General features: G+C 42.4%; 1 protein-coding gene across 1 annotated transcript in view; it reads left to right on the forward strand.

The window, feature by feature from the left end:
• GALNT1 (polypeptide N-acetylgalactosaminyltransferase 1) overlaps positions 1-16,268 on the forward strand; it is an 88,002-nt gene that overhangs the window by 52,347 nt on the left and 19,387 nt on the right. Inside the window, exons 5-7 of the mRNA XM_006036204.1 lie at positions 1,961-2,078; positions 3,110-3,290; positions 15,152-15,291. Coding sequence (XP_006036266.1) covers positions 1,961-2,078; positions 3,110-3,290; positions 15,152-15,291 — 439 coding nt within the window. The remainder of the gene's footprint in view (positions 1-1,960; positions 2,079-3,109; positions 3,291-15,151; positions 15,292-16,268) is intronic.

The raw sequence follows: 16,268 nt of genomic DNA on the forward strand, positions 1-16,268 counted from the left end.
TACACACTTTACATTTGAGATGCAAGGTTTTAATGATGTTTACCTTATTCTTTTGCCTCCCATGTACTCTAGAAAACTGAATTTTTGATACTATGAAACAAATAAAACCAGTATATAATGACCTGTTGTATTTCTAATGTTGTCTAATGATTATTTCTAATGTCTTTTTAGGTACAAGGGAAGCTAATTTACTTTGACTTAGGAAGCACTTTTACTTTTTATGCTACTAAGAGGTTCAGAAATAAAATATTTTTTTCAGAGCTTGTATCTTTCTCTTTTTTAAAGTAATGTTTGCTAGAAACCTAATTTGTTTTGTGTATAGTTGCAGGGACAGTTAGTTGCACTTACACTTAATTGTGGGTGTCCATTTGGCATCTTTTTCATAAATATTTAGACCATTTTTTAAAGATGCTAGAAATAGTATGTAAGCTAAAATGATAAAAGCGTATAATTTAGAATAATGCAGTCAAAGTATCCTTTTGTGTATGTGAGATGAGAATACCTATCTGGTCATGTAACACACAGCTGTCTAACTTCTGGGCAGCTGAGGGCCACACTCCACATAGGTGCCCCCTCCCCTCATCACAATGTTGGTAGTCTTCTGTCCCCCCCACAACCCTGAGCTGCATGTGCTGTGAAGGCTGACCATTCCCCTGTAACCAGTACAAGCAGCTCAGTCCCCACCCCCCCCCTCACCCCTTCCCCTGCTTTCTCCCAGTCGCATGATCTGCCCCTTCCTCCCCAGCGCAGGTACCTCAGCTATCCCCTGCCATGTAAGTCCGCACCCCCTCAAGCCACATGCACCACCCACCTGTAGTGCAGGCAGGCATTTGCATAGCTTGGGCTCTCCAGCCCCCTTGCGGCTGCTACAGTCTAATCCTTCAGGGACTGCATGCAGCCTTAAGGCTACCAGTTGGATAGCATTGACCTAAGAAATTGAGATTTAGGAGAATTTACATATATAAATATAAAATTACATATATAAATATAAATTTCCATATATACATATACACTTGAAAGCTCTCATGTTTTTAGAAATGTTAAATAACTAAAAATAAAGGAACTCTATATGTAACTCTGACTATAGATTTTGCTTTTATGGAAGCGGTGATAATGAGCAATGGAACCAATCATTCTTAGACTATTATGCTTTTTTGTCTCTTGAAATAGACTGTAAAGAAATTATTGCCACATTTCTTCAAGAAATTAGAACTTTTTTAATCTTATACTGTCTTTGTAGTTTGAAATCTTCTACCTATCCTGCAAATAGTAGTAATTTCCATGCCACTGGCTCTGTAAATAGCAGTTTTAAGGAGGAGTGATGTAACTTCTGTGCCTATTAAGTTGTTCCCTCTGCTGAAACTCATCAGCTAATGAGTGCTAACTGAGATGTGAGGAAAACACCTGTTGAAGTGGAACCATTGTAAGATTGGTAACTTATTTTCGGACCTGAACTGGTGGTAATATAGACACGAAAGCCATTGAACTGTGACAGGGGACTGTAGGCTTTATATATCATTAATCTCACAGGCAATCCATTTCTCCAAGAATTAATTTAGTTTAGTGCAATAGGATGCAGGTATGAAATAAAAGGAGGGAAAGTTATAGGCTTGAAGGAAAGAAACAAAGGATAAGTATAGACTTAATGAGGTCTTTTCAAAATTCAGTACAGCAGGGGTTTTCAGCCTTTTTTTAAGGAGTGTACCCCTTCTTGGTACACATCTGGTGGGGGTAGTGGGGGTTACACACAGCATGGGGTGGAGGATGGCAGTGGCCACCATGTGCAAGCTCCACCCTGCGGCCAGGCAGGTAGCACATGTGCAGCCCACGAAGGAGAGCCGCTGCCCTCGCCCCCCCCCTACAGTACAGTATAGAAAGGATTTTGTAGTAAAGTTTGTAAACATCTGTTTGGCTTATATTTTCTACATGGATGTTCAATATGTCTTTTACATCTTTTCAGGACACCAACAATGGCAGGAGGCCTTTTTTCAATAGACAGGGATTACTTCCAAGAAATTGGAACATATGATGCTGGAATGGACATTTGGGGTGGAGAGAATCTAGAAATTTCCTTCAGGGTAAGCAAACATTGCTTTGGCATTAAATTTCTCTCTTTTTAATAATTCAAGGTGTAAAAATGGTAAGGGGACAATGACTGCAACAGTTTAACATCCAAGCAGGGATAATTCGTTCTTTTGTTCTTTGGCAAAATTATATAGATGAAACTGCCTTGTTATCAAGAAAGGAAAATGACAGTTAAACAGCCTACAAAGCCTTGAGACAAAAAATTTGGATATTGGATTTTCATTTTAAAAGATAATCAATTAAAATTTGTGTTTAGAGTGATCTATGTGTAGAGAAGCTGCTTGGGGAGACAAGGTAAGGTTTAGATCAGTGATGAATGCTTAACCTGTTAGTATAAGGTCAGTGTGTGATTTCCATTATAAAACTTCTTTCAGTGATTTACAACCTGGTAGCTGTACCTTTCTTCTGAGTTGGGGTCCTATCTAGTGTTGCCCATATTTCTACAGTATCTTCCTATGGATGACAACAAATACATTATTTGGGTAATTCCTTTCCTTGCTTTTACCTATCAGCTCAGAATACTATGTAGATACCTACAAAATAGCTAAAAACATTTATAAGTGTGAGGTCCCATTTTTGGGGTCCAAAATAAAATTGCAAATGTCTTTCAAACTTTTAAGTTCCAGAATCTTAAAACAATTTCTGGATTTAACATTACATTTTACAAAAATGTAATATTAAAGTCTTCTTAGCAATATGTAAATGTAGCCGCTTTATTACATTTCATATTCAAATTTTTTTTTTTTTGCTTCACACTGTCAGCTCTGCTAATCACTTCCAGGCAGCTTCTTACTGACATCTCAGTACTCATACACTTGGCGTGACTCAGTCTGCCTCTCTACCCTCCAAACATCCTTACTCTGGTCAGTTTGAAACTGGCTTATTACATTAGTAAATAGTATTAGGTTTGTTAAAGACCCGGGGTGATAGAATTTTTCAGGTTGAAAAGACATGAGAACTAAGAACCGGTTTAAAGTATGTGTAGCCACCTTGAATTATGCAATAACTGTCCTATTGCTTTCAGATTTGGCAGTGTGGGGGCACTTTGGAAATTGTAACCTGCTCACATGTTGGACATGTATTCCGAAAAGCCACTCCTTATACTTTTCCAGGAGGCACAGGGCAGATTATTAACAAAAATAATAGGCGGCTTGCAGAAGTCTGGATGGATGAGTTCAAGAATTTCTTTTACATAATTTCCCCGGGTAAGTCTTTGGTTATGAAGTGATCCCATTGCAAAGTAGGAGTGCCTATTACATAAAAATACTAATTTTCTGAGGCCTATAAATGAAATAAAAAAAAAAGGCCTGAGTTAAATTTTGTTCTTATTACCGATCATGTTAATGTAGGTGCCAAGAAATAGTTTATTTATGTATAACTGAACATTATGAATGAGCTACAAGTGAGCAGAAATCAAAGTGCAATGGAAAATTTAGTTATTGAAATGAAATGCTGAAAATATAGCCAACAGACCAAGTATCTCATTAGAATGGGAAGCAAGGCCCGTGATTGTTCTGATCTAAGGTGATCAACTGAACTTACTACTGTTGATTTCAAATAAGAAATTCGTTCATGTATCAGGAAAGTTAGACAACAGCAATTTTCTCAATTTCATTTGGGGTAAATATGTGGGTTATTTTATAGCTGGTATTTCCTGTTCTCTTTCAAATTTCTCTTGTGACTTTTGTCTTAAAGGAATAGTGCTTCTCTCTCTCCTAGTTTTGGAGTAGTGTTGTAGCTGTGATGTTCCAGGGAATATAAAAGAGTCAAGGATTCTTGTGCGGGATCTCTCTTATTGGACCAGCTGTGTGGTTGGAATAGATTTTGCCAGTTTTTCAAATGCAGTGCAGTACAGCAGTTAAAAGGCTGCTACCTAAAGAAAAAAAACACAGAAGTTGCAGGAAATTAGAGGAGGAACGGAGTACATTAAGAAACAATGCATCCTATTCCAACCATGTAATTAGTCTAATGTAATGTATCACACACACAAATCCTTGTTCCTCTCCCTCTTCCATTTACTGACATTAAACTGACAGTGCTGCAGTATTTGTGAATTGGCATTACACGTGCAATGCATTTCTAGCATTTTTATTTTGGTCAGGTAGCTTGGATTTTCTTCTTTTACACAGACGTATACAGTTTGAATATAAACAAAAACCTATTTTTCTCCCTTATAAAATAGGATGTTATGGTTTTACTTAATGGCTGCTTTTTTGTGAAGTGAAGTTCATGGTATGTGATGACTCCTGCTGACTTGTCAATCTAGTGTTAAAACATGTTCATTTTAACTTGTTTCTTAATGTACTCCTTCCTTCTCTAGTTCCCCTCAACTTCTTTTTTTTTCTTTACATGTAGCAGCCCTTTCACTGCTACGTATGACCTGACCCACAAGATAAGTTGTGAGCAATCAGCCTGTTCAGACAGCTGTACAGTAAACTCAGTAACTAGTTCATCTTCAAGGATTCTGATTTTCTCTGTTTAAAAATCGCAAATTCTCTGATAAAATTTAATTGCAAGTTCTCTGATTAAAACCCCCAAAATCCACATGTATGTAGGTATCAGTTTAACATAATGTTTTATTGATATATTAAAAATTTTAAAACAATTTGGATGCCTACCAGCCTGCTGGTGGGGCCCCTAGATGCCAGGGCTGCAGTACCAGGGACCTGGGTCCACAGCCTACTACACCAGGGGTGGGCAATTATTTCAGACAGACGGCCGCTTACTGAGTTTTGGCAAGCCATTCAGGGCTGCGTGACTGGCAGCCAGGGGCAGATAAATATGAATTTTCTAAACTTTTTAGGGGTCCTGCGGGCCAGATAGAATGGCCTGGCAAGCCACACCCAGCCTGCGGGCTGCATTTTGCCCACCCCTGCTCTCAGTATAGGCAATACACAGACTAAACTTGAGCTTCTCTAAGGACTGTGTGCAGGATTTTGAGAGAGAATTGTCTGCCCTTCCTAGGCTATCATGAAGAAGTCCATTTAAAAAGCTGCAGACATATTCAGATGAGGCACTTTGAGTTGTACCCATGAATTTATCTGTGAGAGACCTGTTGAAGAAGGCACCAGTCCCATGAAGCAAATGCTGTGGTCCATGTGTAGACAAGTATTTTTGATGGAGGAGAACTAACAAAATGTGGCAGAGTTATATAGTCGCACAAACCTGGAATAACTATCAGTGACTCCAGATTTTCAACATGAGAAGGAGACCTGTTTAAATTACCTCCAAGTGAGAGAAGCCCTATCAGTAAATAGTGGCAGATTGCTGTTGCTATGTAGAAACTGGCTACTCCTTATGGTTGAGGTCTGTGGCTTACCAGATCAGTGTTGGCAATTCATCTGTTGGTGCTGTGGAGGTTTTTAGGCAATTAATATTACCATGCATTACCTAAAGCTGGTAGACATCAATGAATGTGGCTTAATAGATGTATTTTGGAGAATAAGCATCCCAAGCTGTACATATGCCATTTGATGGTACTCTTATTCATAGATGTTGGGGTTGGAAGGGACCTCAGTAAGTCATCGAGTCTAACCCCCTGCCCTTGGCAGGAAAGAGGGCTAGGGGCAGACAGACCAAGCTAAGTGCTTGTCCAGTCTCTTCTGGTAACCCTTACTGTGAAGAAGTTCTTTCTAATGCCCAACTTAAATCTGCTGTCAGTCAATTTGTGGCCATTTTTCCTAGTTACTCTAAGGGGTGCCTTAGTAAATAGAATATCTCCTGTTCCATGCTGCCCTGTGATGACTTTATAGGCAGCCACAAGATCACCTCTCAGCCTTCTCTTGTGAAGGCTGAAGAGATACAGGTCCCTCAGTCTCTCATCTTAGGGCCTTACCTGCAGGCCTCTGACCATACGAGTGGCCTTCCTCTGAACCCTTTCAAGATCCTCCGCACCCCTCTTGAAGTGCAGTACCCAAAACTGGACGCAGTACTCAAACTGTGGCCTGGCCAGTGCCTCATAGAGGGGAAGCATCACCTTGCATCTGCTAATGCATGATAAAGTGCAGTTAGCCTTGTTGATCGCTTTGTCACATTGACGACTCATGCTCATCTTGGAATAAACTATGACTCCAAGATCCCTTTCCGCTGCTGTGCTTCTGAGAAGGTCATCCCCCAGCCTGTAAGTGTGTTGGTGATTCTTTTTGCTTAGGTGCAGCATGCACTTGTCTTTGTTGACCTGCATCGTATTTCATTCTGCTCATTTTTCCAACCTGTCCAGATCCGCCTGGATCAGTTCCCTACCCTCTGGTGTGTTAACTTTGCCCTATAATTTGGTATCATCTGCGAACTTGGACAGGATACTCTCCACACCCTCGTCCAAGTCACTGATGAAGACATTGAATAGCACCAGTTCAAGGACCAAGCCTTGTGGGACTCCACTGCCCACATCTATCCAGGTGATATCGACCCGTCCACCACCACTCTCTGGGTGTGACCCCCAAGCCAATTTGCCACCCACCTGACTGTGTAATCATCTACATCACAGCCTGTCAATTTATTTATGAGAACAGAATGAGATACCATATCAAAGACCTTCTTAAAGTCTAGGTAGATGACATCTACCTCGACTCCTATGTCTAAGCATTTTGTGACCTGGTCATAAAAAGAAACAAGGTTAGTCAGGCAGGATCTACCTGCAGTGAATCCATGCTGATTCCCTTTCAGCATTATTTCCCCTGCTGGGATCCCACAAATGTGATCCTTAATTGTTTTTTTCAGAGTTTTCCCAAGGATAGAGGTGAGAGCAACTGACCTATAGTTTTCCAGTTCCTCCCTCCTCCCCTTTTTGAAAATAGGGACCACATTGACCCTTTTCCAGTCCTCTGGGACCTGACCGGAACACCTTGAGTGCTCAAACAACCATGCCAGCAGCTCTTCTATGACACTGACCAATTCCTTTAGCACCCTTGGATGAAGTTCATCTGGGCCTGCTGATTTGAACACATCCAGCCCCTCCAAGTGCCCCTTCACCAAGTCTGTACTAACAGTTTATGGGCTGGTGTCCCTCCTGCGTCTATCTGTGATCCAATTGGGAGATTTGTTTTGGTCTGCATCAAGGAGTGCTGCAGCAAGGGGTGTCTAGGAACACAGATGCAAATAACTCATTGAAGAGCTCAGCTTTGTCCTCCTTCTCCTTCACCAGTTGCCCTAGTTTGTCCTGTAGGGGTTTTATGCTACCCTTGCACCTTTCTTTTGCTCCCTATATACCTGAAGAAAGAGGTTCTTTTTGATGACCACAGTATGGCCACAATGGAGTTTCATCTAGTAAATTCAGTAATAAATAATTTTTTCAGGCCTTAACTGACTTCAGCAGTAGGTTGATATACCCCAATATGGGAGGTATGGGAAAGGTACATGACATTGGGTGCTAGGGACAGCTGACATTCCACCGTTAGACAAATAAGGAGCTTATTTCCTCTAAATGTGGTTATCAGTATGGCATCTGTGCTGCCTTCTTTAACCTGTGGTTTATGAAACCTTATTATGGCCTTAAAACACCCAGGAAAAGAGATTCAATCATGCTTGGTGGTTGCAAAGTGGGAGTAGTAGGTTCCACATCAGTGAGGCTGAGGACAGGAGGTCAACATCACTTAGATGTCATTGTAGTTAATGTCATATGTATGTTAAATGTTGTATCTTGCAAAATCTCTGCAGGGATCAGGGTGGGATTTTTATCTGGGGCTGGCTCAGAACCCTGTTGTATTACTGACCTGGGTGGAGGCAAGCAAGGGAAATAAAGGCTTCTTTGTGCACCCACATCTTTGCCTTGCAGGGTGACATGGAGGAGAAAATGAGATGCTGCGGTGGGTGGATTCAGTTCTGTTGCTATACATATATATTTGTCTGTCGTCCATTGCATGATATTGATTTTATGTAATGCAGAGTTCATTGTACTAAAAGCTTTGCACAAAACTTGCTGTGTTGAGGTTGCCAAACAGATTCTTGGTTCATTTGCAAATCTGAGGATTGCAAAAAGGCCCCATGGAAAACTTAAGTATTCATGAGACAGCCAAGAGAATCAAGCTCAGGAGGAGGCAATTCTGGTGCTAGAGCTGACAAAATTTATTTCTCATATGCCGCAGGTAATACAGTAGGCAGCTTTGAAACTAAATCTGATGATTTGCTTTATGTTGCAAGGAAATATGTTTCTAGGAATGATTTAGCCTTTCAGTGCATCAGTAAAGGCTTTGAAAGCCACCTTCAAGGAATTCTGAAATCATAAAAATAGAATAAAAAACACTCTGCATATTAAGTTAACTGCGCAGATGTTGAATAAGCAATTAAAACAAACCATGGGAAGCTGCAGTCAAAAGCACAAAAATGTTTACCCTCTAACATTGTCAGAGGCATTTAAGTTTTGTTGAAAGTCAGCATGCCATAGGGCAGGGTTTGTCAACCGGGAGTATGTGTACCCCTGGGGGTACTTTGAAAGGTCCCAGGGAGTATACGGGGGTGGGCAGAGATGGAACACTGCCACATCACGCCACTGCCTCTCAGGAGCAGGGCTGGGGCGGGGTGAAAGCAGGGCTGCACAGACACTGCGCTGCCGCTGCTCTGTTTGCCATGTCCCTGCTCCGTGTCCTGCTGTTTGCCACCTTGTCCCCCGGGGGTACACCTACTAAAGGGGGGCTGCCAGGGGTACACTTTAAAAAGGTTGAAAACCCCAACCATAGGGCATGGGCAGACTTGACACTTAAAATGTTTCAAAAACCTTTTGATATATTTGAAAAGGCCAGGTGTGCAAATCTACAAGCCCTTTGAAACATTCCAGGAGTGGCTTAAGCACTCCAGAATAGTATGTTTTTAAATGAGAAGCTGTTTTGAAATTTTTCATTTTTAGTTATGTTTTCATGGGGAGGGGGGAAAAGATCAGGGTGGTCAGCCTCCCTTCTGTCCAGCTGCTAGCCCTGCTCCAGGTACTTGGATCCTGCCAGGTGCCTACTGGGATATCTGCAGTGTCTGCTGGGACTCCTGCCAGATCCAGAACCAGGCTTACCATACCCTGGTGACTCCCAGGGCCAACTCCAGAGCCAGCTCCAGGCTCAGTACTGAGAGGGACTATCTGCGAGGGGAAGAGGAGCGATAAAGAGTGGAGCTGGGGTGTCGGACTACTACTGGTGGAGCTAGGGAACCGCCCCCATGCTCCCCCTACCTCTCAGTTCTCTCCTTCCTTCCTCCTCTCACCCTTGTGAGATGGAGAACAGTGGCAGGTTGCTGCAGCCTTCTCTAGCCACCACCCCCAAGCTGGTGCTAGAGAAGGCTCCAGAATTTTGAAATGTTCCAATCAGAAACAGTATGCATGTCTCCCAGCCAAAATATTTCAGTTTTGACAGTGTTTACCATTTTACTTGGAAATGTTTTAATGTTAAATCTGTTTGCACCCAAAGAGATATAGGTGGAACGTGGGGGACAGAAACAATATTGTATGTTCATATACCACCATTCAGTAGAAGTCTGGTATTGTATAAAGACTTCTGCTGCAGTATGACAGGCCAGATTCAAACTTGTACCTTGTTTTCTACCAATGAATACATCCATATGAGGTGTCTGAATATATTTTAGATTTTACGCAAAAGGCTGCTGAAATTTTTATTGGCACAATTGTCTGTATTATGTATTCCTTAAGTCTCACCAAAACTTCTCCCACGATCATTGAGACAGAAATACACATGCTTATGAAGAGGAATGCACAAAAGTCTCACGCAGACAGAAGTGTAAACAAGCAAACTAAAAAGGGATCCAATCTTAATGTAATATGAGAAACTGTTTTTTGAGAAGAATGTGATCCTTGAAAAGAGCAGCAATACATTTTTTCATACAGTTATTGCCTTACTTTAAAGTAAAAGCCAGTATTTGAAAGATGAGAAGGGAGGTTTGCTTTATTTTTGTTATTTCCAACTAGTCTTTTAAAAACTAGTATTAAAAACTTTGTTTTAACTTCATATGCACAAATAGTTCGTGTATATTTAATATGTTAAATGTAGATTCTCCCTATGCATGAAGAAGGCTGTTTGTGCCCAAAAGCTTACAAAGAACAATTTCTCCACCTGTTTAGTTGATCTAATAAAATATACTACATCTACCCAAAGAACCTTGTTGACAATTCTTTGGAGGCTTTAGTTATTTAGGGGTCTCCACTACCCAAAATAACCTGTTGAGTCTCTTCTTTCCACTAACTACATCTCCCCCAAAGACATTGCAGTGGATACTCTCATTGAATAACACTGACAGAAGCCATGTTTTCCTTGTGACAGTTGCATTTTTTTCCTACAAACTCATAATTCCACAACATTTTTAAATAAATGGTACTTTACATTCTGCACTACTTAGCATTTTGTTTACCTGAGTACTTGATGTTTGCTTGATGACTTGATGACTCAAGTCAAGATCTAATATTGAAAACTAGGAAATTAAATTGTGATGTACAGGCTTATTGAGCCTGTTGATATATTTCATATTTTTGTAGTTTTTCTGTGACTTAATGTGATTTCTTCCTCTCCCCTCTTAGCATATAACCTTTAATTATCCTCAGCTCTGGCAGTGGGTGTTAATATCTACATCACAGTATATAGTACCACATAAAGATACTTTAATTGTTGTTTCGTTTTGTGTTTTAACAAACTAGCACAAGTACCAGAAGCAGTATTGTGTGTTACTGTACAATTTCACCTGGGTTAATTTTTCCTGCTTCTCAGGGTATACTGCTCCAACTACCCAAGCTACTTGGTGTGTATATCTATGCAGCACTGCATAGGGTGGTATAGACATTCTCCATGAGAGGTTTACCTTTTTGAGCTTTTTAAAAAGGTAATCAAGGGTTCCCTTCTATTTTCACACATTTTTAGGCCACAGCAGACTGGCACCTTTCCTTTTGAACAATGACATTTAAAACCACTTGTATAGATATCACAACTGCACACCATTAAAAGCAACTTTATCCTTTATTCTTCATGGTTGTGACTTGAACTCTTATTGTCATTCAGCATTGTGACAAAGTTTATAACAGCTTTTTACCTAAAAGCAAATATGGGGAACCTAAACTATCCAGACATTTGCTGGGAAGAGCAGTCAGCCAGGTCTGGCCACTCATGTAGGTTCCTAGCTGTGTTACAGGACCCCCATCTAACCCAGGAGGTGCACAGTCCCACCAGGGGAAATGCCTTGTTAGATCTGGTCCTGGCCACAAGCGACAACCTGGTGAGGGGACTGCGGGTGCTCGATCACCTAGGTGATAGCGATCATCGCCTATGAGATTCACCATCCACCGCAGGGTGGCAAAGGCCTGCAGCAAGGCAGCAGCGCGGGACTGCAGGAGGGCGGATTTCATTGAGCTAAGGAGACTAGTCAGGGAGGCACTGAGGTCCCAGAGGGGTGGGGAGTTGGGAGTCCAAGAAGAGTGGTCGTTCCTGAAGGAGACGAACCTCCAAGCCCAAGGGTGGCAATCCCAACATGGATAAAAGGGGCCAAGAGTGCTCAAAAGCCCCCATGGCTCAGCAAAAGCATCCAGGAACGTCTTAAAGCTAAGAAGGTCGCATACACCTAAAGGAAGGGAGGGAGCCATCACCAGGGAGGACTATACCTCTGTTGCTCGGGATTGTAGAGGGACTGTTAGGAAGGCCAAGGTGGAGATGGAACTGGGACTAGCAACCTGGATCAAGGATAACAAGAAACCCTTTTTTTTAAATACATAGTGGGGTAAACAGAAGGTTCCGGGTAACATGGGTCCTCTTCAGGACACGCTTGGAAATCTGGTGGTCTCGCCAGACGACAAAGCCAACTTATTTAACAATTTATTTTCCTCCATTTTTCTGAGCAGGGACCAGGTCATCCCCGCCACCGGGATCCCCGATGGTCCCAAGGGAGGCGCAGCCAGGCCCAGGGTCAGTGAGGACCTAGTCAGGGAACTTCTGGTGGGACTGGACGTGTTCAAATCAGCAGGTCCTGACGATCTCCACCCCAGAGTGCTGAGGGAATTAGCAGAGGTCATTGCAGGACTCCTGGCACAGCTTTACGAGCAGTTATGGTGCTCTGGAGAGGTGCTGGAGGACTGGAAATGGGCCAATGTGGTCCCCATTTTCATAAAAGGGAGGAAGGAGGACCCAGGAAATTATAGACCTGTTAGTCTAACCTCGATCCTGGGGAAGCTCTTTGAGAAAATTATCCAGGTGCACATCTGCAAGGGGCAAGCAGGGGAGTGTGTGCTTAAGGGCAACCAACATGGGTTCATTAGAGGCAGGTCCTGTCAGACCAACCTGGTGGCCTTCTATGACTGGGTCATAAAATTCTTGGACACAGGTGTCATGGTGGACGTAGTCTTCCTGGACTTTAGGAAGGCCTTTGACACTGCCTGTCACCCCATTCTCTTAAAAAAATTAAGAGATTGTGGTGTCAATGCCTACACAGTCAGATGGGTCGCTAATTGGGTCGCGCCCAGAGAGTTGTGGTGGACGGGTCATTTTCACCCTGGAGGGATATGGGCAGCGGGGTCCCCCAGGGCTTGGTCCTCGAGCCTGCACTGTTCAGCATCTTCATCAGCAACTTGGACGAGGGGGTGAAAAGCACCTTGTTCAAATTCACAGATGACACTAAGATGTGGGGAGAAGTGGGCATGCTAGAAGGGAGGGGCAGGCTGCAATTGGATCTGGACAGGTTACAGGGGTGGGCAGATGAGAACAGGATGGGGTTCAATACTGACCAGTGCAAGATATTGCACCTGGGGAGGAAGAACTAGCAGCATACCTACAGGCTGGGGAACTCCCTTCTCGTCAGCACAGAGGCAGAAAAGGATCTTGGAATCATTATAGACTCCAAGATGAATATGGGCCGCCAATGTGGGGACGCAGTCAGGAAGGCTAATTGCACCTTGTCATGCATCCACAGATGCATCACAAGCAGGTCCAAGGAGGTGATCCTTCCCTTCTATATAACATTGGTCAAGCTGCAGTTGGAGTACTGCGTCCAGTTCTGGGCGCCGCACTTCAGGAGGGATGTGGCCAGCATAGAGAGGGTCCAGAGGAGGGCCACTCGCATGATCAGGGGGCAGCAGGGCAGGCCCTAGGAGGAGAGTCTATGAGACCTGAACCTGTTCAGCCTCCACAAGAGGGCTGAGAGGGGATCTGGTGGCCATCTGTAAACTTGCCATGGGGAACCAGCAGACAATGGGAGAGTCCCTGTTCCCCTGAGCACTACTGGGAGTAACAAGTAATAACAGCCATAAGTTGACTGAGAGTAGATTCAGGCTAGATATCAGGAGGCACTACTTCACAGTCAGGGCAGCTAGGATCTGGAACCAACTTCCAAGGGAAGTGGTGCTCGCTCCTACTCTGGGGGTCGTCAAAAGGAGGCTAGACAGTCACTTAGCCGGGGTTGTTTGACCCCAGCATTCTTTCCTGCCATGGCAGGGGGTCAGACTTGATGATCCCTTCCAACCCTACCAACTATGAAACTATAGCAGGTTCCTTGAATGAATGAGTAAACAATACTGTAAAGTGAGACACATTCTTCCTTTGTGTTGGAGCATAACATCTAAATGCTTCATCCATCAGTTATTTTTTCCAGCCGGAAGGAGAGGAACTCCTCACCTCAGCAAAGTTTTGTGTCAGGCTTGTTCATGTGATTTTGGTTCCATTAAAATATTTGAGATGTATGCTGGTGAAAATGGTGTGGCAGTGTCCCTTTGTCATGGAAATGACTGTATTCAGAATATTCCAGATTTTTTTCCAACATGACCCCTCCTCATTTCAGGAGAAAAAAGGAAATTTACTGCAAACATTTCCACATTCTTTTAATCATTTTGATACAGTCCTTCTATTGTTTGGATGAGTAGAAGCTCATAAATACATTAATGTGCATCAAATCTTGTTCTCACAACATAGAAGTCTATAGAATCTTTTATTTCATGTCTGCTTGAGTTGAGGAATATTATTTTACTGTTTTAGCTTTATGAACCCTTCTCAAGCTAAATATAACAGCTATTAAGTAAGTGCTTTGAGTTGCTGTGCACCACCTGCTGGCAAATTTAATTTAACAACTAAATCTCTTTGCAATGTTCCAAACTCTACAAAAGAACAAGGATGCTAATGATATTTTTTATATCCTAATTGCTACCTCTGAAGACAAAATAGATGGAAATACTCTTTTATCAATATGAGAATGATATTGTCTCTGAATATCAAAGATATCAAACTTATAATTAATGAGACAGACATGGTCCAGTACATAGTGCATCAGGCATATTTAGATTCTCTACAAGTCTGTATTTTTAAACTTTAAAATATATATTGAAGAGGAATGGGGGAAGAGAGAAGAAAGCTGGATAGAGGAGGAGAAGGAAAAATGGCAGTTCTAAATGTTAGCAGGCTTTCTCACTGCATCAGAAATGCAGGAATAAGGTACCGAACAAATGATAAATAATTAAAGGACTAGTTGTTATGTAAAGGCCATATTCTACCCTTTTTCTTTGTGCAAACCTCTCAGGTACCCTAGTGAGTATTAAATATCAGTGGGAGAATACAGTATATGGTGCTGGCCTACAGAGCCTCATTAAAATGGAATTCTCTCTGTTCCACAGAATGAAACCCAGCTATGTATTATGAAGATATTATACTGCAGATTGAGAATAGAGTGCAACAATATTTCACAGTTTTTTCCTTCCCTAGCGACTAGGTGATTTTCAAGCGAGTTGTTCTGTAAAGCTCTTAATGGAATTGATAGTCATGTATCCCCAATTAAATTGCCTTGTCTTTCCAATAAAGGATCACATACAATAATCACAAGAACATAAAAAGTGCCCTACTGGATCAGATCAGTGGTCTATCTAGCCCAGTATCCTATCTCTGACAGTGGCAGAGTGGATGTAATAGAGGAAAAGCAGTGAACCAGATATCTCTACAATGATCTATTCCTTATTCAGTGCCCTCCCTGGCATCCCGCTCATGATTTGCTCAACATAATATTAAGATGAACAGTACAGCACACTGTACATGTAAATAAATTTAACCTTCATCATAGATGTATTTAGCAACATGTGTGAGTTGACGTGTCACAAGCAGCTATTTCTCAACAGGTGTTACAAAAGTTGATTATGGAGACATATCATCACGACTTGGGCTAAGACGCAAACTTCAGTGCAAGCCTTTTTCTTGGTACCTAGAGAATGTTTATCCTGATTCCCAAATTCCACGCCATTATTTCTCTTTGGGAGAGGTAAGAATTTTAAATTACATCATTTTAGTCGTCTTCTGTTTAATGTATACAAAATAAGTTGCGTCTCAAATGCTCAAGTGCAGATATCTGACAACTAGCACCTTTGTTCTGTCAAGTAGTGTGTTTGACCCTTGAGTGGAACAAAGTGCATGGTACATAATGGAACATTACTAGGCTGTTAACCCATATGTCTAAGTTTTTTGACCTATATCCTCAAATGGGCTTGGGTATGGCAGGAACAAGCACCTTATCATAGAAAATTGGGGATGGAAGGGACCTCGGGAGATCTAGTCCACCCCCTGGCTCAAATCAGGAGCATCCCCAACTAGATCATTCCAGCCAGAGCTTTGTTGAGCTAGGCTTTAAAAACCTCCAAGGATGGAGATTTCACCACCTCTCCAGGTAACCCATTCCAGTGCTTCACCACCCTCCTAGTGAGACTTCTTAGTATCCAACCTAAACTTCCCTTGCTGCAGCTTGAGACCATTGCTTCTTGTTCTGTCATCTGCCACCACTGAGAACAGTCTAGCTCCATCCTCTTTAACTACCTGAAGGGTGGTTACAAAGGGTGCTGTCAAATCCCCACCCCAGTCTTCTCTTCTGAAGACTAAATAAGCCCAGGTCCCTCAGCCTCTCCTCATAAGTTATGTGCCCCAGCCCCCTACTCATTTTGTTGCTCTTCTCTGGACTCTCTCCAACTTGTCTGCATCTTTTTTTTTTTTTGGAAGAGGGCAGGGGGGCTGCAAAACTGGACACAATATTCCAGATGCAGAATAGAGGGGAATGATTACTTTCCTCAATCTGCTGGTAGTGCTTCTACTAATGCACTGCTAGTATGCTGTTATCCTTCTTGGCAACAAGGGCACACTGCTTAGTATCCACCATAACCCCCAAGTCTTTCTGTAGAGCTGCTGCTTAGCCACTTGGTCCCAAGCCTGTAGTAGTGCATAGGAACAAAACTGGCCTCAGGGGCACTC

This window comes from Alligator sinensis, unplaced genomic scaffold (assembly GCF_000455745.1).
Source record: "Alligator sinensis unplaced genomic scaffold, ASM45574v1 scaffold591_1, whole genome shotgun sequence".
Lineage (NCBI taxonomy): Eukaryota > Metazoa > Chordata > Crocodylia > Alligatoridae > Alligator > Alligator sinensis.